The sequence below is a fragment of the Neopsephotus bourkii genome, unplaced genomic scaffold (assembly GCF_033783945.1).
Source record: "Neopsephotus bourkii isolate Nb327-2 ecotype Australia unplaced genomic scaffold, CSIRO-AGI_Nbou_v1 NB_936, whole genome shotgun sequence".
Lineage (NCBI taxonomy): Eukaryota > Metazoa > Chordata > Aves > Psittaciformes > Psittacidae > Neopsephotus > Neopsephotus bourkii.
The window spans coordinates 3,816,641-3,842,002 of record NW_026901430.1 but is presented as its reverse complement, the minus strand read 5'-3'; the positions used below and the strand labels follow the sequence as shown (position 1 = coordinate 3,842,002).

Genomic DNA, 25,362 nt, shown 5'->3' with positions numbered 1-25,362 from the left:
GGAGAAAATAAGTGTTTTGTAACCCCAGCTGATGTTCTGTCTGTGCCTTAAAGTACAAAGAATTGAAGGCTTTTGTTACAGTAACTTTCAGTTACTGAAAGGATGTTTCAGAGTCATCTTCTCTGTGCTACCTTAGTGAATTAGTAATGTTGGTAGAAATCGGATTCACTGAATTACATATAAATTGATCATATTTATAAATGTTTATTAATTCCATTGTTCTGCTTTAGGCTGCTTTTATCCGTGATGTTATGATGCCTGGTGAATGGGATGTTTGTGTTACATCATATGAAATGGTGATTAAAGAGAAATCTGTCTTCAAAAAATTTAACTGGAGGTACCTGGTAATTGATGAAGCCCACAGAATAAAGAATGAGAAGTCAAAAGTAAGTTCAGAAATATTTGCTATGTTGAAGATAATTTGACACAAAAGTTTCCACCTCATTTGAGCAGATTTTGTTAGTTGTGGGGGTTTCTCAAATATAAGTGGTAAACTGTTGGGTGGTAGATGTGCACTTTGTAGGTAACTCACTGTCTTTAAATTTATCTGATATTGTTTCAAGTCTCAAACTGACAAAGTTAATTGTGCTTAAATGTACATGATGATGATAAATATTTGTTGTATTTCCAGCTGTCGGAGATAGTACGTGAGTTCAAGACAACAAATCGATTGCTGCTTACAGGAACTCCTTTACAGAATAACCTCCATGAACTGTGGGCATTGCTCAATTTTCTTTTACCTGATGTCTTCAATTCTGCAGATGTAAGTTGAGATTTGGAATTACTGTTTTGTTCTTGTTATTTTGATTCCCAGGCTGCTATCTGCAAAAGAGAAGAAAGACCAGCCTTGTAAGGGATGTAATGTGAAAGACCTGGATTCAGTAGAAGCTCTGTGGCTTACCTAACTGTTTTTTGCTCTACTTAGTTGAAACAGTGCATTCTGTTAATGCTGATGTCTCACACAAATAATAGCAAATGTAATACTTGGCTTAATTCTTGAACTATTAAAAGTGGAACAAAATTTGTGAAGGCAATGCAGAATGAAGAATAGGAAGCATCCAAATATGCATAAGCCTTTTTTTCATTTGGAATTCAAGTAATCTTTCTTCTCTGTTACCGTTAATGTTTCCTTTTACTGCTTGCTTATCTTGGTTTTGCTTTGTCCATCCCCTTTATTTAAGGATTCTGGTTTCTTTTTTTTTTACCTTCTTGCCACATCATTACACAATTACTAATGAGAAGAACTTGGACACTGCAGTGATGAGCATGGAAAGCCATTGTAAATTAAGCAGGGTAGTAGTACTTTTGTCTGTAGAGTTACTCAGTTGCTTTGAAAGTTACAACATGATGGGGAACTGGCACAGAATTTCTTTCAGTTGTAGAAGCCATTTGTCTGAAGATTGACAGCTGGAGTGAGAGAGAGCCAATATGTGTCTGTTAAAACTACAGATGATAAACTGTTCATTCCAATTGTGCTGTTTCTCACTACAGGATTTTGACTCATGGTTCGACACCAAAAATTGTCTTGGTGATCAGAAACTTGTGGAAAGACTTCATGCTGTAAGTAATCAAAGCTGTAATCACATGCTGTCAATAGCATACTCAGTGTAAAAAGAACCCCCAACAGATTATTTCTCCGTTAATCTCCAAGTTGAGAAGATGAATATGAAGGTATTTCTCTGTTCATCTCCAAGGTGAGAAGATGAATATGAAGGTATTTAGTTACAGAAATGCCTGGCAGAATTTTCATGAATTAAATATTGGAATTCACTATTATAGATGCTTTTTGTGACATTAGGTTTGTTACAAAACATGTGTTTTGCAACATTTGTTTGAAGCAGACAAAATTTATCCTTAAAATGTGAAAATGAAGAATTTTGGCATCTTTTTGAAACCATTTATTACTGAGAACAATATACGGATAACCATGTCATGCTAGCCTGAAAAAAAGGCATGCCTTTACCTTTGTTGTACTGTGCATGAGATAAAAGATATTTTTCCTCATACAGTAACAAATCAAATCAGGTGGAAATACAACATATGTGCCTTATCTTTGAACTATGAATTTTGTATATGCTGCTGATGAAAATTCAAGCAGCTTATGTTAAAAGGCAGTAAGTAGATTCTATAAAAGCATGGGTTTGGCCCTTTCTTAGAATGAATATGTCACTCATTATGTAGTGTTACTTATATGTGAGCTTAGACTATCAGTGGACAGCTTTATTTTGCAGAATTCAGCAGAATTTTCCTGAAGGAGTTACCATGGCAATAGTTGCTGATAGTTCTGAATAAATATCAGATAACTGAATCTGTTGATTTTGTATTTGAGGCAATCACTTTTGTAAATTTATCTTTGGAAAACCTCTTAATTTATGTAGGTTTTGAAGCCGTTTTTATTACGTCGCATAAAAGCTGAAGTAGAAAAGAGTTTGCCTCCAAAGAAGGAAGTAAAAATTTATCTTGGGCTCAGCAAAATGCAGAGGGAATGGTAAGTTCTTTACATCCTGCAAAGTAAGATTGTTTTCTGTGAAAGAACACTACAGCTCTTGACACTGACTTCTTGTTGTTTTTTTTTCTCCTTTTAGTTGCATGTTAAGACAGTCAGATGGAGAAGTCTATTTATAGGTGTCTTTGGGGCTTCTTTTTAAAGATGCACGAGTTACGAAGAGCTCAGGAAGGGTAATGAAAGGGGTTGGGAGGAAGAAAGCAGAAACTTCTTTTCCTTCCTTAATTTAATTTGAAAGAACTTGTGCCTGCTAAGTTTTCCTCCATTGTTCCAAGTATGTATGCACCAGTAAAAGTCTGAGTTGAAATTAAAATAAAATCTTGAGGAGCCACAAACCCAGAAGAGATGTGAGAAAAGGAGCCAGGTCAATTTAGCAGCTTCAGTCAAATGATATATTTAATCTACTTTGTAGTCCTACAATGGAAGTCTAAGATAACATAGTAAATGACAGGCCATTGTTATTCACAGACAAATTGTCTTTCATGTATATGGATTTGTAAATCCTTATTACTGGTCAGACATTTTCACCAAGTTTCATAATAATATAGCTCATTATTATAAGTGAAACTCCCACATCCTGAAATAAGTGAGTTATTGCAGGATTTTATTCATGTTTTAAATACCAAATACAAACTGAGAGTTCTTCAAAATTACCTGTAAAACTTCAGGTATACAAGGATCCTGATGAAAGACATTGATATCCTGAATTCAGCTGGGAAAATGGATAAGATGCGTCTGCTGAATATTCTGATGCAGCTGCGGAAATGCTGTAACCATCCTTACCTATTTGATGGTGCTGAGCCGGGCCCTCCTTACACCACTGACACGCATCTCATCACTAACAGTGGTAAAATGTTAGTTCTGGATAAACTGCTAGCAAAACTCAGAGAGCAAGGTGAGTACCATTTATGAACAGCAGTGATCTGAATGCTCGTTGTGAGTAAAACTACCTTTTAAACATAGACTCATTCTTGTTTGGTCTCCAGGGCATATGTTCATTACTGTCAATGAGGTTCAAGGTGATAATCATTTTTCTGTACACCTTGACACATGGAGGGAAGGAGGTCTTACAGGAATGATAAGGAAGACTAAAAACATGGAGAAGCAGTAGGAAAGGAAGAGCAGAGCCTCGCTTCTGCTGTCTTCAAGAAAATTTCTGATGAGAGGATTAGTTTGTGTGCATCAGCTGCCAGTTAATTATCTTACCATGATTTTAAGTGTTACTGTTTCTTCAGCTATGTTTTTCTTCTATATTAGTTATCAAATAACCTGAAGTTAAATCAATACCAGAAAAGTTAACTCTGCGGAAGAATGACTGATTTGAGTAAGTTAGACATAGTACAGAATATTTCACGTGAATTTTTACTCCTGCTCCATGGTAGGCTCTGTGTTAAGATCAATGTGAAAACATAAAACCAATCATAAAATCTTCTGTGGTGTTCTGTCAGGTTCCAGAGTTCTACTTTTTAGTCAGATGACTCGCTTGCTGGATATTTTGGAAGACTATTGCATGTGGCGTGGTTATGAGTACTGCCGGCTGGATGGACAGACGCCACATGAAGAAAGAGAGGTGAGAAAGTTGCATATAAATAAGAAATGTCTTTGGTTTATGTGTTAGTTTATTAAGAAGTTATTTACATATATGTAAGTAGCTACATCATTGTTCAAAGTAAAACAAAAATGCTACAGTTTTGAAAGGCTGATATGGGTATGTTTTTATTAACCAAAGTCCATAGTAAAGTAGGCTTCATTCATTTCTCAGCTAAATGAAAAATGTAATTTTGTGGACTTGGAATGGATTTTTCCCACCTGCACAAACTTAGTTTCTTACTTCTATGGAAAACTGGTTTGGGTATGGAAATTTTGTAAACTTCAAGAAATTTCATTGAAAAGCCACCAGCATATTAGAAGCTTGTTTGAAAACTCTGATGCTTCAATGATCTTCTATTTATTTATCTTAGGAAGCAATAGACACATTTAATGCTCCCAACAGCAGTAAATTCATTTTCATGCTGAGTACCAGAGCTGGAGGTCTTGGAATTAATTTGGCAACTGCTGATGTGGTTATTCTCTATGATTCAGATTGGAATCCTCAAGTAGATCTGCAAGCCATGGTGAGTGAACTCCATAACATGCATTTATTTAATGTTGTTGTTGTGTCTTGTGTGTTTGCAGAACTTGGATTTTTTGTTGTTCATTTTGTATTAACTACCAAGAAACTAAGGAATGGAATAAACAGAGCATGAACAGAATTGTGAAAGAAACTGTAGATTTTTCTCTATAAATGTCTTTATTTTATAATTGAATAAGATTACTTTGTCAAAAGGCTGTATCAGTATTATTTAGCTGTAGAATTACTCTTTAATTTTGCATTTCCAGGAGACAACAGTAAACAAAGAATAGAGGGCTGTTAATAATAGCAAAGAATTAAAAGCATGTAGCTTTTTATTCCTCCCTTTTGGGAAAGCTTTTGCTTTTGCAATTCACCTTGTTTCTGCATGAGTGTAAAATCATTTGGTGGTGAAAAATCAAGTCTATGATTTTTCATGTGGAATAATATCACATGATCATTCTTGCATGATTGGGGGGTCGGGGTATTTTTTTTATTGTTGTGGGATATTTTTTTATTGTTTTAATGAGCTTGGAACACATCAAGTGCTTACTGTGAATAACTCATCGTTCACTGTGAATAAGTTTTGATATGCATGTTGACTACTAACAGTAGACTGACTTCCTGGAGACTGATGAGTGTGATTTGTGAGCTTTAGTAGGATTTTCAGGAAGAAATGAATATTGTGCAGGACAGTAAAAGATTTAATGACATGAGTCATATAAAGGACAGTCAGAAAATCCTGGTACCAACAAGCTTGAAGGCCAGTTTAACTTTTTTTATTTAAGAGGACAAGGTAATATTTGTGTTTTCCAGAGAGAATAAACACAAGTTCTGTTACAAATAAATATAGCATGTTCGTGGTATGACTTCATTTGCTGTGTATTGTACATGAGCTGTGTAACTGTGTATTGATGTTTCACTATAGTTAGCTTGGGACAACTACAGTAGTGAATCAGTGGCTGCATGGACTTTGCCCATGGAATTAATATGCTTAGGCTAGGGATGTAAAAGTTTCAATACTTATGTCAAGTGGGAGAAGGAGTTTGAAAGCAGGGCAGATGTTTGTGTATATATACTGCTGTATTTCCACTTCCCCAGCTGCAGTCTAGACAGACATTGAATCATGTTCATTTACAATTAGATGTGTTTATTGCTATTGAATTACCTAAACTTAAAAGGTGTAATAGCCAGATATAAGTAAATATTACTATACTGGTTTTACGTTTTTGTATACTTGTGATTAAGCAAGCAACAAAGAAATCTATGCTAGTTTCAGTCTGCTGTTTCTGCAAGCTAATTGTCTATTGCTTGTGAGTTTTTGTTGCTGAACACTCACTGATTTATGTTTGTTAGGATCGTGCGCATCGTATTGGTCAAAAGAAACCAGTACGGGTGTTTCGACTAATCACTGATAATACTGTTGAAGAGAGGATTGTAGAAAGAGCTGAAATAAAACTGAGGCTGGACTCTATAGTTATACAACAAGGTATCAACTGCTATATATGTTTGTCTGCAACACAATTGTTCAGTCCCTGAAAGTATGGGTTAACTAACTGTACATATGTACAGTATGAGAGAATGCAGGCCTTGTGTATAATAGCAGTACACTAAATCAACCAAAGAAACTATAATGTGTAAGTTACGCACTTGTTCAGCTGAAAATGCTGAAAAAAATGTTAGCCTAAATAACATGGGAATAGACTTACACAAAAACTCTAAATGAGGAAAGCAAACCACAGCTGAATAGGTGATACTTGGGATATGCTAAAAAAGAAAAAAAAGATACTGTTTGACAGTTAAAAATAATTACATAGATGTGCTTCTTACCACATCTGAATTTATTGAACATAAAAGCTGCTTTGTGTGTCTTTGTTTAGAAGCTCTTGGAAAAATAGTTTCACAAAAACTAAGGTTTTCAAGCTGAGTTTTGAAGGTTGTTTATATTTCTAAAAATATATGCTATTGTAAGGATGCTGATCAAAATATTGGTGTTCGTTGAAGAGATAAGAAGTGAACTTTTGGGACAGAAACTAGAATTTTGGGAAGAATATTCAGAGATTTGGGTTGTAATCAATGAAGTGAGTGTAGCAGTTCTTAATGGTTATTACAGAATACTTTGTCACTTTTCAGCTTGAAATAAAGGTTTGGTCTTAAAAGTTCAGCTAAGCTTGTAAGAATAAAATCTTAAACATAAAATTTGGACTATCTGAGTGTGAAACATCCTTTGTTACGTCTTAATCTAAAGTTTCATTGGGTTTTTGTTTGTTTTTTTTTAAATTTATTTTTAATTTTTATTTATTTTATTTTTTATTTCCCCTCAAGTCCCTGATTTCTGTATGTTTTCAGCTAAAGTGAAATTAATTTTTTTTTTTCCTATATGGTTCTTATGATTTTTTTCTTTCTTGTTCTGCCAGTGAACTAAAAAAGCTACTGCTTGCATGGTCCTGCTCGAACTCTTGTACTGTAACTTTCAATATGTTTCTTCTAATTTTAGGAAGGCTCATAGACCAGCAATCCAACAAACTGGCGAAAGATGAAATGCTGCAGATGATCCGGCATGGAGCCACGCATGTTTTTGCTTCCAAAGATAGTGAGCTGACAGAAGAAGATATAAACACTATTTTAGAAAGAGGTGAAAAGAAGGTTAGAGAACAGTTTCATGTGGAATTTGAAGTGTGTCAAGCATTAAATATATATGTGCACAAAACAGAAATGAAATCTGGTTATGTAAATATATTTTATGCCCAATTATTTATTGTTCATAAATATTTTATGGCTTATGAAAATTTTGAAGAGTAGAATGATGAGTGGGTTATAATTGTTTCAGACTGGGTGCACCGCATCTCAGGTGCTATTTGTTTCACGGTCTTTAAAAAAGATGTTAATTTTATGCCAGCCATAAATGACGTAATTGGTGTCTAATATACTCAAAACCTGTATGGAACTTTATTAGGGAATAGATAGCTCTATGGAAAAATGAACTGCTGTTTCAGTTCCAAAGAATTGGGCATAAATTGAATTTAAATGTGAAAGTTAAGTGATACAGTTTTAGGGCTACATTCCTGCATAATAAATTTAGTTTAATGGAAAGTCTTGGAGTCAGATTGTTCAAAATTGAAAAGTATCATGGGTGTTTCTTGTTACAAGATAAATGTAAGTAAAAGCTTGAATTCGAAAAAGACTCTGGGAATGTTGTAATAATGATGCAAGCTGATTTTTTCAGAAGAGCCTGGCTTGAGTGAGCCTGAAAGAATCTTCTTGTACTTCTAGACAGCTGAAATGAATGAACGATTGCAGAAAATGGGAGAGAGCTCCTTACGAAATTTCACGATGGACACAGAAATGAGTTTATACAACTTTGAAGGTGAAGATTATAGAGAGAAACAAAAGGTAATTTTTTTCCCAAAGTCTTCTAAGATGAGGTTAGAGTCGAGCATAAAGGCTGCAGTAGAAATTTTATGGCTCTAAAGGTTAGAGCTACTGAAAAATTCACTTGGCTCTGCAGAAGCATCAATATTCTGAATTTTTGTTAAATTAGCTTTCAGCTCTGTTTTTCTTCACAAATTTTATCCTTTCTGCATCAAAAATACTGTGTTGCATCCTGCTATACTGCAGCAGTCAGTATTATTTTATTGCCACATAACAGAGTGGGGGGGGAAGAACCAGGCCTGATGATGATTTTATACATAGAACTTGGATTTAAGTCTTCTTTGTGGTAAAGGTTTTAGTCATAAGCATTAATGTGAACTTGTTTGTACAATGATTTACCTAATATTTAAATATTTAATTTAAATTAAATATTTAATAGCAATTTAATAGCAGCAAATATTTAATACCACAAGATACAGATTCAGAGCTCAAGTGGCCAGTCCTTCCATTATGTTTTAGTAGATGGAATTGTAACCTTATTCAGGTGTCTGAAGTAAGTAGAATACTGTGAAAGGACCCATCCATGACACTGCACTGCCTTATTTGTGTATAGTCTTTTATGTGTTTAAATACATGTTATAATCGGGAATAATTGCTGGCTTATTTTTGAGCTGTTATAGTATCCAAATTGAACACAACAATTAGATTTCCTGTGCAGAAATCTATTTCTGTTTTGCAGTGCCACATTGGTCATTATTTTTGTGACTTTAGGAAAGCATACAGTTACTTTACTTTTTTATTCTATACTGCATGTAGCTAAGCATGATGGAATGGATAGAGCCTCCCAAACGAGAACGCAAAGCTAATTATGCAGTCGATGCATATTTCAGAGAAGCCCTACGTGTCAGCGAGCCCAAAGTCCCAAAGGTAAGAAGTTGGCAAGTATAGACAGCATTTTATATTGGTCTTCTGCTCTTCTCTCCCATGTTGCATCCCTAGCTTTCACCCTGTGCTGGTAATAAAATGCATGTATTTACAAAGGGACAGGTTGCCAATGCTGCTGAATTATGGCAGTTTAATTGCACAGAAATCAAGCTTATATATTGTTAATGTATTTTTGAAGGCTCCTCGACCTCCAAAACAACCAAATATTCAGGATTTCCAGTTTTTCCCACCACGGTTATTTGAACTTCTGGAAAAAGAAATTCTGTATTACCGTAAGACTATAGGATATAAGGTAATGCTTTTGGTTTGTTTTTTTCCCCCTCTTCAAATTAGTGAAATGTATTTGTATTCTTTAAGGATTTACTGCAACCCTGACAATAGCTAAATGAAGTAAATGAGACAGCAGCTGAAAAATACATATTATTCCGGTCTCATTTTTTGCAGTGTGCTTCTCATTGTGAAGGAAATAGCTTAAAACCCCCATTCTCCTGTTTCTTTTCTGCAGTGGAACAGAAAAAATAATCTGCAATTCCTTCCTTCATTAAAAACTTTGTATATGTGTAGCTTTATGTTTTGTGGTGGGTTTCTGGCAAGAAAATAGAGTAGAAAAAAGTGACAGTTCTGATGCTTCATACACTTCTTCTCAAAACCAAAAGTGTGAGGTGAGGTCTAAGGGGGAAAAATGATTTTTGGCAAATATAAGATCGCTTTCCAGGATATGATTTTATTTCTTTTTGTGTTAGAGCTTTTGTATATCTTGTGCAGAAAGGCAGGAAGTAGCTTAAGGTAATACTGGAGTTGACTTTATGTTGATATGAAGGTAGGTAAAGTGACAGCAATTTTCGTTGCATTTTGCTGGGATATAAAATGTTAGAAGGTGTGGAGAAGTCTGAATGTATTACTACTGTAAAAAGAAAATGAGGCGACAGACTTATTTTTCTCTTCCTACTATGCCTTAGCTAAATTTCTCCTGCTTTCCTGCTGACATACTGGACAAGCACTGAACACAAGACTCTGTTTTGATGTTGCTTTTCATTACTTGTGCAAGTATTGGCTGAGTAAATCAAATGGATCCCCTACTTGCAGACACGTAACTTAGTTTGAAAAGCCTCATGTTTCATGGCAGACTGCAGCAAGAAGTCACGTATAAAATGTGCTGGAGAATGTAAACTTGTCGTATGAAGCAAGAGATAGGAAATTGGTGTTGCCAAAGAGTAGAATTAATATTAGCAAAATAAATTTTTGAGGAAAAGCAGAGGGTGTCTTAGAATCTAGAAGCAAGAAGAATTTTATGTGGATGGCAGGGTGGAATTAATAAGAATTAAAGGAAGTGTAATTAGCTTAGGGAAAGAAATTATTCAATTAATGCTTCAACAAATAAGGCTGAAGGAATTGTTAATGTTGACAACATGCCTGTAAAGAGAGAGGTGTTTCAGTCCTGTTAATGAAATCTGTCAGACTACATAGGTCAAACCTGCATACTTGCTATCTTAAAAACTTAGTATGACTGTTCGCTGGTGGTGAAAGAGATAAATGTGATTAAGTTTTTCTGCTTTGAAACGGAAGTATAGCTTTCCATCTGAAGAGAGTTTATTAAAACTGAAGACTGCCATAAGCAACATCAGAAGGTATCTAACAGGTAAAAGCCAAGCTTTTTGTGTTAGGCTTAACTTGAACCACCCAAGCCAAGAAAGTTCTTAGCCAGCTATTAAAACCAGCTCATAACTTCCTTTGCCTTTTGCTGCCGAAATACCTAAGGTCTACAAAATCTTTACTGGATACTGCTTTCTGACTTGTTTGCTGCTATGTGCCATGGAATTGCAGTACATGGTTTAAAGGTCACAAGTACTAAATTGGTGTCAGTGTGGAGAGGGACAGATAAAATGTTGGTAGGCCTTGTTTACATGTTGTGCCTGTGGTCCGTCCTTTGGCAGCATGTGTAGCTTTATAGTAAACCTGTCAGAACTTAATATTTCACTGTAGTCATAAATTATAAGGTGTTGGATGTAGGAGAGCCGATCCTTAGTTAATGAAAAGTCATACTGAAATCAGTGAGCTGTGGTGGCTGACCCTAGGGGAGGCTCTGCTTCTCCCCAGTTTCCCTAAGGTATGGTGTGTAGAAGTGGGGAGTACAGGGCATAACAAAACTACAACATATGTTTGACAAAATCTAGTCCTACTTCTGGCAGGAGGGGTTAAAGCAACAAGGTCTGGACCTAGATAAAACAAGTTGGCAACCTGTACAGATCAGTGCTTTAATATTTAATAGTATTCGATATTTACATGTATTATACAGTGTTTCTCACTGAAGTTTCTTAAGAAAAATAAATAGAACCCCTCTGTTACTTATAGGTGAAGATGAAACTTGTGAGACAAGAAGGAACAAACATAAATAAATGACAGTATTTCATACTCTTGGAGGATATTTTCAATTTTGAACAGTTTTGTAGCTAAATACTTTTATGGTGGTTCGGTTTCTTCAGGGTAGCCAGAGTGTGGGGTGCAGGTTTTGTTTTGTTCGATTTTATTCTGTAGCAACAAATGCTTAGTGGGTGTGGATGGTATCAGATGTAATGTGCTTATAAATTGTAAACCAAGGTTGACATAAAAGTGCATGGTCTCTTTAATAATGTTACTGCATTATTGCTTATTGATCCCCTGATTTTAGGTCCCCAGGAATCCTGACCTCCCAAATGCAGCTCAGGTACAAAAGGAGGAACAAAAGAAAATAGATGAGTCTATGCCTCTGAATACTGAGGAAACGGAAGAGAAAGAAAAGCTTCTTACACAGGTAAAATAAAACCAGCTGAAGTATTCCATCTTATTTTTTTAATACTATGGAGTATAAATATTGATAAATATGCACAGGAAAGGTACACTGATGCTGCAGAAGGAAGAAATGTAATGATTTTGCTTGGTTTTGCTTTGAGGGACCTTTCCTGTCCTTGAACAAGTTTCTTAGTCACATGCTATTTCCTTGAACATCTGCAACATTTCTGAAGCAAGAACTTGTATAGTGGATCCACTTAGTGCGTTTTTCCTATGTGTATCTACCTTGCATGTTTTCTATCAAAAAGGGTTTTAATCAGAGAGGTCAAGCCTCTCTGTACTTTAAAACATGTACTTTATTTACACAGATGCATAAGACACGTCATAATCCGTTAATTTTGTGCTAGTTGGGTTGTTAAACATGTTCCTTTTATACTGGGACTGAATCCCTGTCACTAGCTAGTTTCTTGGCTTTTTGAACTGTTGTCCTGATGAGTAAGCTTATTAAAAGCTAAACATTAAGGAGAAGGCTGTGTCTCAAAGTAACAGGGTTTTCTGGTTTGCCATATTCCCTGTAAAAGAACTGGGGGTAGTGTACCTAGTGAAGAAATTTGCAAGGTCACTATTTGACTGTTAATTTCACCTGTTTATAGTGGAGGAAGTGTTTCAGCTGGTGCTGATATACATGTTAGTACTGCTGTTAATGATTAAAAAGAAATATGTCTGTATGTTGACTTTTGTAAAGATGCTGTCTAATTGTGGAGTGAGCTTATTCAGGTGGAGAACTGACAGAGTTCCTTGTAGGTGTATTTCTGTGATGAAAGAAACTCAATGCACTGCAAATCACTGTTCAGGCATGTGATTTTTTTGTTTGTTTGCTTGTTCTTCATGTTTTCTCCTTTCCCTATCTTTAAATTGTAATGTCTCATTCTTGGATGATGCTTTTCTGCACTGCATCTCACTTAACTGTTGTTCAGTTTTGGATTCATTTCTTCAGTACGTAACAAATTTTCTATTTGACAGTGCTATAGAGTTTCCATCTGAATGCAGCTTTTTGGACTAGAGATCATTTCTTGACATACTTATGCTTTCATCCAACTGTTTGTCTTGTTCAAGGTTTGTAAATGTCCGAAGTAGGAGCTATTGCTCTAGGTACTTGCACTGCTCTAAGAACTTCTAATGACACTTGCATTGCTGCACCCCATACTCCAAAGACATTTGTTGCTTATATCTGTTGAAGGGTGACTTAAAATTATAGTAACCTGTCACTGAGCTCGTTTCTTTGGTGAATAATACCACATAAAAAGTTTAAAAAGAAAGAAGACTAAAGAGTTCTTACTAATGCATGTGGAGTCATGCAAAGAAATAACTCTTTAGACTATTAAGGATTCAGTAATAAACCCTGGATTATACAAGTTTATGGAAATCCTGAAAGACCATTAACCACCATAACTATGTGCCATTGCAGAGGTATTGCCAATTGGGGCAAATGATACATGCATAAGACAAAATGTTTGCAAAATGTTTCCCTTCTACCTGGTAATACCTTGATCTCTTGCTGCTCACAGGGTTTTACAAACTGGAATAAGAGAGACTTTAACCAGTTTATTAAAGCTAATGAGAAATATGGCCGTGATGATATAGACAATATTGCCCGTGAGGTGGAGGGAAAGTCACCTGAGGAGGTCATTGAGTATTCAGGTTTGTGATATTTTGAAATGGTTCTTACTAATGTGGCATCACCATTGTTTTGTTACATGTTCTTTTAAAATTACAAGATTTAGAATTTGGATGTGTATAGGACTAATAGCTTGAAGAGAAGGCTGCGTGGAGACCTCATAGCAGCTTTCCAGTATCTGAAGGGGGCATATAGGGGGATGCTGGGGATGGACTCTTCATTAGGGACTGTAGTGACAGGACAAGGGGTAATGGGTTAAAACTTAAACAGGGGAAGTTTAGATTGGATATAAGGAGGAAATTCTTTCCTGTTAGAGTGGTGAGGCACTGGAATAGGTTGTCCAGGGAGGTTGTGAATGCTCCATCTCTGGCAGTGTTCAAGGCCAGGTAGGATGAGGCCTTGGGTGATATGGTTTAGAGCGAGGTGTCCCTGCGCATGGCAGGGGGGTTGGAACTTGATGATCTTGAGGTCCTTTCCAACCGTGACTATTCTATGATTCTAAGCGGATGATGGTTCTTTTCAGAAGACTTAATACTGTTAGAAAGGTTGAATTTGCAGCATATAAATACACCCTCAACTGCCTGTATCCCTTCTTAGTCAAAATTTAGAACTTGGCATAGTTAATTAACATTGACAACATAGTCTTGTAGAATCATGAAGTTGCCTTATATTGGTAACATGCTGTGAATATATATGGTATTTTAGCTAGTACGAAACAAACTGTGTCTTTGTTTTTTGTATTTACACAGAAAAACTTGCATTTTACAAAATATCTTTTGCATTTTTAGCTGTTTTCTGGGAACGTTGTAATGAGCTACAGGACATTGAGAGGATTATGGCTCAAATTGAACGAGGGGAGGCAAGAATTCAGCGGAGGATCAGTATCAAGAAAGCTCTCGATGCCAAAGTAATCATTGCAGGTTTTTGTTTTGCAGCTAACTTCTTCCATATTCCTTCAGAAAATGAATAGTTGGGGATGGGAGTTCTAGTATTTTATATAGCATATAACACGTATCAGTAATCTGTGCTAATATGTAACAAGTCCTTGATGTAATATCGTATATTTAATAGTCCTCATTTTTGTTTTGCCTTCAGATTGCAAGGTATAAAGCGCCTTTTCATCAGTTGCGTATTCAGTATGGAACAAACAAAGGGAAAAACTACACAGAAGAGGAAGACAGATTTCTAATATGCATGTTGCACAAGATGGGCTTTGACAAAGAAAACGTGTACGAAGAGCTAAGGCAGTGTGTACGCAATGCTCCCCAGTTCAGATTTGACTGGTTCATCAAATCTAGAACTGCCATGGTAGGTATCAGTTACCTGGACTATGCCAGTATATCGTGTATTTGGTTCCATTTTTTTAAATGCCATCACGTAAGATTTGGATTTGTACCAGAATATTGAAGTCTAAGAAACAAGTACTGGAAGTATAACTTAATTTTTTATTCTCATTTCTAGTTTTTAATGAAATAAACTTTTCCCTTAGTACAGCAAACAATACAGCTGAAACAAACATATCAGGAAACCTGCCAGGCTGAGGTCCTATGTTACCCAAAGGGATTGATGCAGAGGTAGACTATCCTTACCAATGTCCTTGTTACATTTATTGTAAACTAAATGTTTTGTCAAACAGTGTCTCAGACTGCTTTTCAGAATTAGTGGACAATATTAAAGACTGAAAACATCTGAATTCTATACTGTTTTTCTAAGGTTGGTAGTTAATTTGTAAAAGCATGAGGAAATTAGTGATTCATGTGAGAATTGTTGAAGCAATTTGTAGTAGTGAATAAAGATTACCACATTCAAGTGCTTGAACTTTCTTCATGCTTTCCTGAAGACTTTGCTAATACTTAAGAGAATATAATACAAGTTTGTTTTGTTTTTTTTTTGTTTGCTTGAATACAAAACCACATTGCTCCTGGCTGATACAAAAGAGTCAAGCACACTGTCCCTTATACAGCTGTTACAGTTTCTCCCCATTGTCTTCTAAGCAAATTAAATGCAGTGCTGCAATCACTTAACTTAAATGCCACTTCGTACACAAATCTGGATTTTCTAGTAGTTTAATGTAACAGTTGCAGAACCTTTGTGCCTTATTGTTTACTGCCTTCATTTCCTGGCCTCAGGATTTGTTTATAAAGTGTGCTTTCAGAGTTCTGGGTATGGTACCAGGAAGAAATAAAACATAAAGTATTTAAAATACGTATTTTAACAGGTGGGAATATTTTCTTTTCCCAGTGCTACTTGTAATTATGCATTACAATTTCAGCTTGATATTTCAGCAGTTAAAGTGCTTCTGGATAGTACAGCAGTGAGCCCTCAATTAGAATTACAGGCTGTACATGCTAAAATGTCTGTTTGAAGAAATACTGTATTTTTAAATTATGTCCTTGAAGAGAGAAACCTCTAATATTAGTCTGTTAGAAAGTTTCTTTTAAATTGTCTGTTGGGGAATCCATTTAAGTAAATCATAGAAATGGGCACTAGAAATTAAAATGTAGCTCTGCATTTAAAAGTAGTTGATATATAGTTAGGTTGAGTAAATATTCAGTTGAGATCTTTTAGATCCTTACATTCTATATAACTTTCTTCTATAAAGGAGATGTGAATTGCTGTTAAAGCATAGGAATATGTTCTGTGGTGTCTAATATTGAAATTGAGGCACTGGGGATATAGTGAAACTTTTGGCCTGCGTTTTCTCTTAAAATTCTGTTCATTAATATTTCATTTCTTCTGCTGTTACACAGTTGAATAGTATGAAAATACCAAGCTAAAGTAGTCTTTTAATTTCCTATGTGTATTTGATTTAAAGTGTCTTATATTGTCATGATACATGTGGTTTCATAGTTCGTAACTACCAACCTCTGATGCATTTTATGTATTCGAATATCCTGACATTTGTGGAAGTATTAATTTCTGTGGGTCCATTTTTGCACCAGTTTGGTATTTTTATGCACAAATGTGCTGGAAAGTCACTTGGTATCAAGAAAATAATGAACCAAGTATAAATACAAATGTTTATAAAGGCATGAATAGTAAATTCAGTGAAAGTGGGTAAAAATTCTTGGAGTACTGAAATTCATGTTTTCAGTCAAACTGATATAAAACACGGAGGAATGGCAGAATAATTCTGAAAAGACCTTACCAGGCTGTCTGGGAAAACTTTGTTCTACTAACCACTAGATGTCTCTTCAGTTCCACATAATAGTTAATTTATCTTCCATCTTGTTTCTGTTTCTTCTCCTTCTGAATATTTCTTTGGAAAACAAGAATTCTGCTTCGTTTATTTATTCCAAAACCAGATGGTTTACCCAAAATGTAAGTTTTCAAAGAGATTGAGAATGCCTAAAATGGTCATATTTTTAATTATTTAACCAGGCCTGGAGGTTTGCTTTTTTTAAGTTTAGTCATTATTGTTCTTTTATTTCTGGCCTTGCAGGAAGAGTGCAAAATATCCTGGCAGTAGTGAATCATGTATCTGTTTTCTGAAGTCATAAATTATGCACATTCTCATTTTGCTTTCTGCAAACTACCCAGTGTAAGACAAATGGCTCCTTTGTAAATACAGGGATATATGGACCTGTTGACAGAGCTTAAGACTACTTGCACTCCCAGGTCAGCATCTCTGCCTTCAGTCATGCAGAAGGTGATGGTTCAGTGCTCCCATCTTATTTATTGCAATACTAGTCTTTATAGCTATGAAAGGTGAGCAGAGTACATTTTATCTGTTTCCATCCTAGAGAGAAAAGTAGCAGGCCCCACTAAATAAAATCTCATCTCGAAAGGTGCCAAGCATTTTAAACTCTTAAGTCTATTTTTATAGTAATAAAATGGAATGGATCAGTCCATATTGAAATTTCAGTAGCTCGGTGCAGGGTTTATCATGCAGATTCTTTCTGATGGTAAGTGTAGAAGAAACCTGTGTGCATGTCCCATCTTACTGTCAACTGCTTCTGTGATTCTCCAGAGAAAAATTGTTTTTGAGTCCATCCTCTATCCACGGCAGATGTTCTGGAGTACTCCATCTGGATTGTCTAACCATGAACCTGTACACTTTTAATAAATGTATGTATTTATGCAAGTATTTTTCCCCAGGAAGGAGGATGATTTTTCTTAATGCCTTAGGCAGATGAATCAAGGTTATTTCTTAGTCCTTTCTTATTAATTGCTTGTCTTGAATCTAACACAAACCAGTTTCTCATATAGTAGAAAGGTTATAGCTGATTGTTATTATGGAACAGCTTATCAGCAGTCTTCACCTACAGCTCCTAAGTCTTTGAGTGCAGTGTACGCAAATTTAGGTGAAGGGCTTCTGACATACAGACAATCCTCTCTCTACTACTTCTACTTATCATTTTTTCAACTACAGAGTGTAGGGTTAGAGGTTCTCATTTGTTTGGGGATTCAGTGAGTGTTGGGATGGCTTGCACTGAAAAGGTTTCTCAGACTTGTTGCCTTTTTATCTAAAAACTGTTGTGTGGGTGGAATTTGAGGGTTTGTTTTTTGTTGTTGGCTGAAGTGTTTTAGCTCCAGCAGGACTGTCACCTTCCAGGGCACAAGCATAGCATGCTAACTATTATGATTGAACCTGTATGGCAGGGGAGTGTGGGGTTACTTTTGCATGCATGTGGTAGGAATGACTCCTTATAATACGCTCTTTGCAAAATGGTGCGTATCAGACTGCAAAGTTTCCAGCAGGGAATTGTAAAGAAAAACACCCTGAAGAAATTTGGTTTTCATGGTAGGAAATACTTACACAGTGGCAGGATTCTCTCTGTCCATTCTGAATGGCAGAGATTTTATCCAAGGCCATGGAGCACCCTTCGCAGGGGCATCTGTGGAAACCACAGAACTTCAGGAATGGGGTTATTAAGCTTGAAGGTGTTAATGTCTCAAAGATGAGTCATATGCGTGACTGTTTCATAATGTGCAGGATCAAGAAAGTCTGCAGGCTGCATCATTATCCATCATGTTACATGATGGTTGAAGCAATATACAGGTTACAGATGCTGAGAAAATGGGGACTAAGTCCTGAGCAGAAAAGGTCACCTGTTCACTTCATTGCAAATGGACCAGTTGCTGGTTAAGATTTATGCTATTAGGTAATTCTAGGATAGCTTGTTGTTTGAAAATTGCTCCATTGAATTTAATAGAGATAAGGCACATTTTTCCACCTTTTTTGTGTGAGAAGAGAGCTTCCTGCTTTGAGTTGCAAAGAAACCCCATGGAATTGCTGTTCTCAATGTACATAGAACATACCGAAATATTTTTTAATGTATAAATGACCTTTTGACATTTAATCAATTTCAGGTGGCTTGGAAGCCTTGGAAGTGCTAAGAGCATGCAGGGCCTTCTACCTTTTGGGTGCTATTTGACTTAAAAGTACAACAGTGAATTCATAATTGAAGACTGGCTATGTTTTTAGAACTCTACAGTGTCTTATCACAAGAAGCGAGTCTGTGCTCCAGTAAAGTATTGCTTAAGATGGATTCCTTTTTTAAGAGAAGTTCCCTTTTGTTTCTGCTTTAAAGATGTGCTTGGAGACCTCTTTTACTAAAACCTGGCATAGCATGCTGGCAGGCTGTAATTTGCTTTGTCTAAACATGATGAAAGATCTTAGGGTGTCAGTTTGGAAGATACAGGCAATCCTGAAAATTTCTTGTCAGGAATTTGAATATTGTAGTAAATATCTCTTGCTGTTTATAAAGAAGGTTGCACTAAGTTAAAGACAGATGAACAATAACTAAGCTAATCTTACTAGTACATGAATATTGAAAGTGTTTGGGAAACATAAATATGATGGAATTGAAGAATTTTGAAGATATTTATGTAAATAATTTGTGTAATTTATTTAGAGAATTTGATGTTGTCTGTTTCCTTAGGAGTTTCAGAGACGCTGCAATACTCTTATATCATTAATAGAAAAAGAAAACATGGAAATTGAGGAAAAAGAAAGAGCTGAAAAGAAGAAGCGAGGAGCAAAAGTGACAGCAGTATGTTTAACAGCACTTACTTTACTTCTAGTGGGGTGAAGTTCAATGATTTTGTTAGAAAAGGAAAAAGATAGTTGTTGGCACTGACTGGTTCAGTATAAACCATTAAACTGGAATATTTGTCTATTCACAACTCTCCTAGTTTAATGTAGACAATAATGTAGTTTTAATGTAGATAATTCTCAATTCATAGTATTTTGGGGCCTTTGCCCCCCCCCCCCCCCCAGTCTTTTATTTAAGTATCAGAGGAATACTCTTTAAGAAAACATAGCAATGGCCTCTTTCTACCTACATATTACATCATATGTGCCCTTTAATTTATTCTGATCAGTATTCCTCCCCCATATAGTAATTCATGGAAGAAGAAATAAGTGGTTTTATTTTAAAGAGCTCTAATCTTTAGAACAGAGTTGTGTAAGTCAAGGTCCTGATCTTGTAATCCAGTTCATGGTACCTGTGGTACCTGTGCCACTGAGACCATATGGTGCTTTCAAAAAGATAGAAGGGAAAGTGGAATTAAGTGTCTAAAGCTGAGATTTTTGTTTCCCCTCCCATTACATCCTACCAAGCTGAACTGAAATATGTAGTACATTGGAGGGAGTCACTCATCTTCCTTTTGAATAGTGAAGTATGTCAAATTATTTGTCTTTTTTATAATGCCACCATTTAATTGAATTTATGAATTTTCCCTTCCCCATTTTTTAGTCACAGAAGAGAAAAGCAGACTTGGCTACTGAAAACTCTGGAAAAAAAGATGCCAAGAAAGTGAAGTCATGAACCTGAAAATTGAATGCTAAACATAAAACTGCCACGTTCTTCTCTCCATCTACATGTATTAATTGCCAAGTTCTTTGTAATCATGGTACTCCCCCAAATCCCACAGTTTACTTTTTGCAAAATTTGTATCCTTTACAATGTCTTTCTTTACCTGAAATATGTAGCTTTATATCTTATGCATTCCAGTATTTTTGTGTACTGTATTTTGTGAGTTTCATGTCTCTGGCAAAATTAACTCAGTCCTTGTTTTTCTGAAGCTTGTGCTGAGGTTTTAGCTTTTATATGTTTTATATGCTGCTGCTTTGAAAGAAAACCTAGATTCTATAGCTGTATTATTGTTGTTTCATATTTTAAATTTATATGGCTGTTGGAAAATAAACTGACTTATTTGAAGAGAAATATACTTCACCTTTGTTCTCCCTCCCCTCTCTTCCTGTTTTGCATTGCGACATTTAGAATGAATGTTAAGGTTTGTATAATTGTGCCTTCATCAATGATCAGATTATTTTCAGAGGAGTACTTGGGATCAGGAGCATGACAGAACAAAAAAATCTAATTAGACTGACATCCTTGTTTGCTGTCAGCATTAAATTGACATTTTTCTCTGAAGTGTTCAGAAGGAAAGCCAGCAAATACTTGGGGATTTTTTTTTCTTCGTTGTCAGTGGTTTCTACTGGGCTCATACATGCTGAAATACAGGGTGAGGTGTTTTTCAGAGTGACCTCTAGATGAGAACTTTCCTATGCCTAAAGAACAGAAGTCGTCAACTAACAACTTATTTTTTAAGTAACAAATAAGTCATCTTCTGGTTGGTAGCTGTGCTGGCTTGTGCTAAAAGATCTTTGTTGCTCTAATTATCTCTGCTAACTTTCTGCTTTTACCTTTGATTCACCATGTCAGTCGGAAGCAATGGGGATATGTTATGGTGTGCTCCTTTTTAGTATTTCTATTTTAATGAAGGGATGAAAGTGTTGGATGTATGACTTCTTGACTTTGCAAGAGGCAAAGAATGGCCTTTATTAAGCAGGTTTATAGTTTCTGCTCACTTTGGAGTCTCTGCCTTTCCCAGATCAGCAGAACAGTGACTGTGACATCTAATGTTTTACTTTAATCTTCTGTCTCTGATCTGGTGTCTAGTATGGACCTTGCTACAGTGAGACATGCCCTCATAATGTCAAGTCTAGATTAATGCAGTGTGCTTTACATGGTACTTCCCTTGAAGACTAATTGTAAATTTCCTCTAGTAGAGTTTGCTTCCTTCTGTGGTTTGAGTTGTTTTGAGGTGGGGAAAAAAAAACCTCTTTAAACTCTTGGTATTTCATGCTTTGCATTCGCTACATTCTTCTGTATTTGTAAATTGCAGAACTTAATATAAAGTTCTTGAATCTTAGGACAGAGTTCTGCTCATATTCTTTTATGTCACTTAAAATATATTGGAATGTCTTTTGAAGTATTACGGGATTAATCTCTGTAAGCTTGATAAGTAATTCCCAGCCTTTCTAGGTAGTCTGTCTTTAAGATTTGGCGCAAATGGGTATGGTAACTTGGTTGAGCATTTTGAAAGATGAATGATTTGAATTTGTATTTTGGAATGGAGCTTTTGTTTGGGGACCTAGTTATTAATTATTTCATTGTGCTTTAATTTGGAAGTCTTGTAGCATAGAAAAGGTTATTCATGTGTTGAGATTCATCTGATGAGAGCTTCATCTAATAATGATGGGGCTCAACTTTCAGACAGAAGGTTAGTGATGGGTGTCAATGCATACGTTTTAAATGAGTATGCAACCCAGATGGGATAGGTCTGCTCAGAAAAGAAGGCTGACTTTTCAAATAGAATTTTTGGTATTGCAGTAGTTGACATCCTCTTTTATCTTTGGGAGAAGGACATCCCATCTAATTATAGGTTGGAAAAAGGCTGTGCAGCTACATACATATATAATCACAAATCCCTGGGACATTGCTATTAATAGAGAGAGGAAGATACCTTATTTAGATTTGTGTTTTGGCTCCCATGTCATTCAGTAAGTTTCTAGCCTGGAATTATAAAAAGTAAGAGGAGGTGGGAAATAAGGGCTGGAATAGCCAGTTGAATTTTTACTGAATTATATGGGTAGGTCTAGACCTTATTCCATTGCTCCTGTTTAGCATCAGGTGACTATTTTAATGTTTAAGTCTTGAAATAAGTGTATTCTGGTTTTGTTTACTGTAGATTAGCTTTGTTTGACTTGCATGTATTTGTGTATCCAGTTTCTGTGTTGTAAGTGTATGGGAAGTCTTAAAATGGTAATATCTCAATGTGTTCTTTTATGCCAGTTTCTTGGTTTTACCACCTGAGTTAATGTTCATTCTTCTCCTCATTCAGTGACATGATATACTAGGTATATAGCAAAAGATCATGCAATTGTTCTTCCAGATATTATCCTCTTGATCAGACAGCTTCTCTGAAGAATGATAGATGCTCCCAGGAACTACCTGTTATCTCTTCGAGTCTGTAGTTCCTAGTTAAACTGAATGTGCTGTTGAACAACAGTCTTTGAGAGCATTTGTACACTATATACTAGTTCCTCAGCATATTGAGTCTTCCCATCCATCATGTCCCACAGTGATAACTAAAGAAAATTGCTAACAGCTGCTGGTCAGGATTAAAGTGAAATGGATCTTTCTTTTCCTTTTTCATTCTGGTTGCAGATAGACACACAGTATGTGCCTAGCAGTGTCTAAATGATATGCTGCTGTGACTCAGAGTTAGATGGACTGAGGTAAAGGAGTCTTCTTACTTTTAACCAATATGTTCTTAGATGAGGAATAGTTTTTGTAAGAAATTTGTAAGCACTGAATGGCATGGGATGCAAAACTTCTGGGAAGTCTGGGCCTTCAGGCAATCTGGGAGTTGGCAAAAAAAATTTCATGATATAAAATTTTGGAAAGAATTCATTTTTTCCTTTGAGTAGTAACTAAAACTGGATGGTGTTAGCATGAGGCTTGAAGAAACAAAAAGTAATCTAGCACCTCTCACACAGCAGGCAGTGCACTTTCCATCCTGGGAGAGGTCACAACAGTTGTGTTCTTTCTCTTTTCACGTATTCATCACTTTCAAATAATCAGTCCTTTGAGTTATGTTAGTGATGACAGAGTTGCACAGCTGACAATATTCATTATATTTAATTTCTGTTTATTGTAAAAACAGAGAAGGAATGAAGCTTTCTCCCTGCTGGTTAGTATTAGACCATCTATAGATGCTGTTTGCACAAGTAGCATTACTATACTAAAATATGAAGTAAGAATTTTCTCTTGTAGATTAGCATTGCTTGTTTGATTTAGTGCTAATGCTGGTTAGCTGGTTATGGTTTAAAAACAATCCAGCTTTCACTCTTTGAAATCATAAGCAAGAGGTTCAGCATAGGGAAATTAATCAGAAGCTTTCTAAATGCCTGATGGAAGTAACGTGTGTTACGCAGCTCCTGCTGTGTGCTGCTGTGATGCAGGGGCTCTCTGTGCATATCTCTTCCCCAGGTTCAGTGGCAGGATTAAGTACTTTCAGTGATCAAAAATTAATGCTGAAGCTAAAAAGTGTGGGCCTTCCAGGTTGAAAAAGCATATGGAATTTTGCAGTCGGCAGCAGCGTGTGTGAATGTAAAATGTTGTGGTTGGTGCAGGTGTTGGCGCTTGTGAGGTTGGAAGGGATTGATCACTGACTCCAGTTCTGACCTGGTTAAGGTAGCTTGACAGTTGTTACTTTTTACTTATGTTTATGTAGTCCATGTACTTAGCTTCAAGCATGTATGTAAATGCTTTGGTGGGTCACAGTTATAACGTTTGATATGTTCTCTTTCTGAAAGATTTAGTTGAACTTGGTTTGCATATTTTTAAGTGTAATGTACTCTTTAAATGCATTTGCATGATATCCATCCTTTCATAAGAGCCTTAATAGGAGTAATGTTTGCTGCCTCAAAGGTATGTCTACATTGTGTGCTGTTGAGAAACAACTTCTGAACTTTTTCAAATCGAGATTTATTTCTTAAGCTGTACATACATGACAATAAAAGTTAATACAAACCTGATGTCTTCTGGTAATGATCCTTCCGGTACAGGTGGGCACATCGCCTTGGATACCGTTCACAATAGTGTGGTTTTATTGCTCTTGTACCTCTCATAACCTTCAGGCTGTGGTAGCTGAACCTAAGGGGAGGCTGTGTGGCAGTTCCCCATCTGCTTTCAAACTTCCTAATTTCCTGTCATCTGAAACATTAGTAATGGCTGTATTTTTATGACAGCCTCACTTGTGTTGTCTCTTAGTGTGGTATGGTACAATGTATGTTGATCCTATATTAAAGTATATTACTGGTTTTGTGTTATTCCATACCTCTGGTATGTTACACAAATAAAATACTTTAGAGCTTAAATCTAGGAGACACAAAATGGTAGGGACCAGGAATTTTGTCACTGCGGCTGCTGATCCTTAGCAGATGTGCTGTGTATTCTGCTTGGAGAGGTGCATGCCCTAAAGGAATGCTCAGTTTTCCACTTTTTTTCTCAGGATGACCACCTATAAGAAAAGAAGAAGAGATGGTATGATGCTCCAGAACACCAGTTTATCCTGGCATTGGCTGGTAGCAGTTCCACTTCACAGTGGATTTGATGCCAGCCCTTCTGGAGAGGATGCTCTGTTCAAACATGGGAACATCTAATGGGAGCAGTGGTTGTGTCTGCAGAGCCAGTCAGTAGCTGTGGAGTTCGGTGTTGTCATGTTCTCACTGTATGCATTCAGTGGTTTTGGGAAGGTCAGGCTACAGACACCTTTTTCAGGGAACAGATCTTTTTATTTCTACATGGCAGTCTCTTTGCCATAAGAAAACAGGCTGAAAAGTCGTCTTAATTTATCTTCTCATTTGTTAATTAGGTGCACACAGCTGAAGGCCACAAAGTCTTAAACTCCATTGGGCAGTTTGGGAAATAGCAGGCATTATGTGTCTTCCTTCTCAGGCTTAACAGGTGGATATTCTTAGGGAGGGTTTGGAGTCCACTAAGGCTTCTGTCAGTTCTCTTTCCTTAGAGCTGTTGCTATCACACTTTAAGCCGGCATTCTGAATTTCTAGATAACCTTGACTATCAGGGCTTAGGTTTTTTTGTGGCCTTTGTTTTGTTGTGTGGTTTTGGTTGGTTTTTTTCATTGGTTTTGGTTTTTTTGCCTTTTGCCATTTCTGCTCAG

The 25,362-nt window shown here is 36.2% G+C and overlaps 1 protein-coding gene across 2 annotated transcripts in view; it reads left to right on the top strand.

Moving 5' to 3' along the window:
- Window positions 1-24,214, top strand: part of SMARCA1 (SWI/SNF related, matrix associated, actin dependent regulator of chromatin, subfamily a, member 1) — a 33,685-nt gene extending 9,471 nt beyond the window's left edge. Inside the window, exons 7-24 of one of the 2 annotated variants that reach the window (XM_061358111.1) lie at window positions 231-386; window positions 632-763; window positions 1,492-1,560; window positions 2,379-2,488; window positions 3,175-3,401; window positions 3,955-4,076; window positions 4,468-4,620; window positions 5,973-6,105; window positions 7,114-7,262; window positions 7,890-8,009; window positions 8,805-8,915; window positions 9,112-9,225; window positions 11,602-11,724; window positions 13,271-13,403; window positions 14,169-14,287; window positions 14,476-14,688; window positions 19,266-19,376; window positions 20,082-24,214. In XM_061358111.1, the coding sequence (XP_061214095.1) occupies window positions 231-386; window positions 632-763; window positions 1,492-1,560; window positions 2,379-2,488; window positions 3,175-3,401; window positions 3,955-4,076; window positions 4,468-4,620; window positions 5,973-6,105; window positions 7,114-7,262; window positions 7,890-8,009; window positions 8,805-8,915; window positions 9,112-9,225; window positions 11,602-11,724; window positions 13,271-13,403; window positions 14,169-14,287; window positions 14,476-14,688; window positions 19,266-19,376; window positions 20,082-20,153 (2,367 nt within the window). In that variant the 3' untranslated portion in view covers window positions 20,154-24,214. Of the gene's footprint in view, window positions 1-230; window positions 387-631; window positions 764-1,491; window positions 1,561-2,378; window positions 2,489-3,174; window positions 3,402-3,954; window positions 4,077-4,467; window positions 4,621-5,972; window positions 6,106-7,113; window positions 7,263-7,889; window positions 8,010-8,804; window positions 8,916-9,111; window positions 9,226-11,601; window positions 11,725-13,270; window positions 13,404-14,168; window positions 14,288-14,475; window positions 14,689-19,265; window positions 19,377-20,081 lie in introns of those variants that run through there. The other variant, XM_061358112.1, reaches the window with a different exon arrangement.
- The last annotated feature ends 1,148 nt before the right edge of the window (window positions 24,215-25,362 follow it).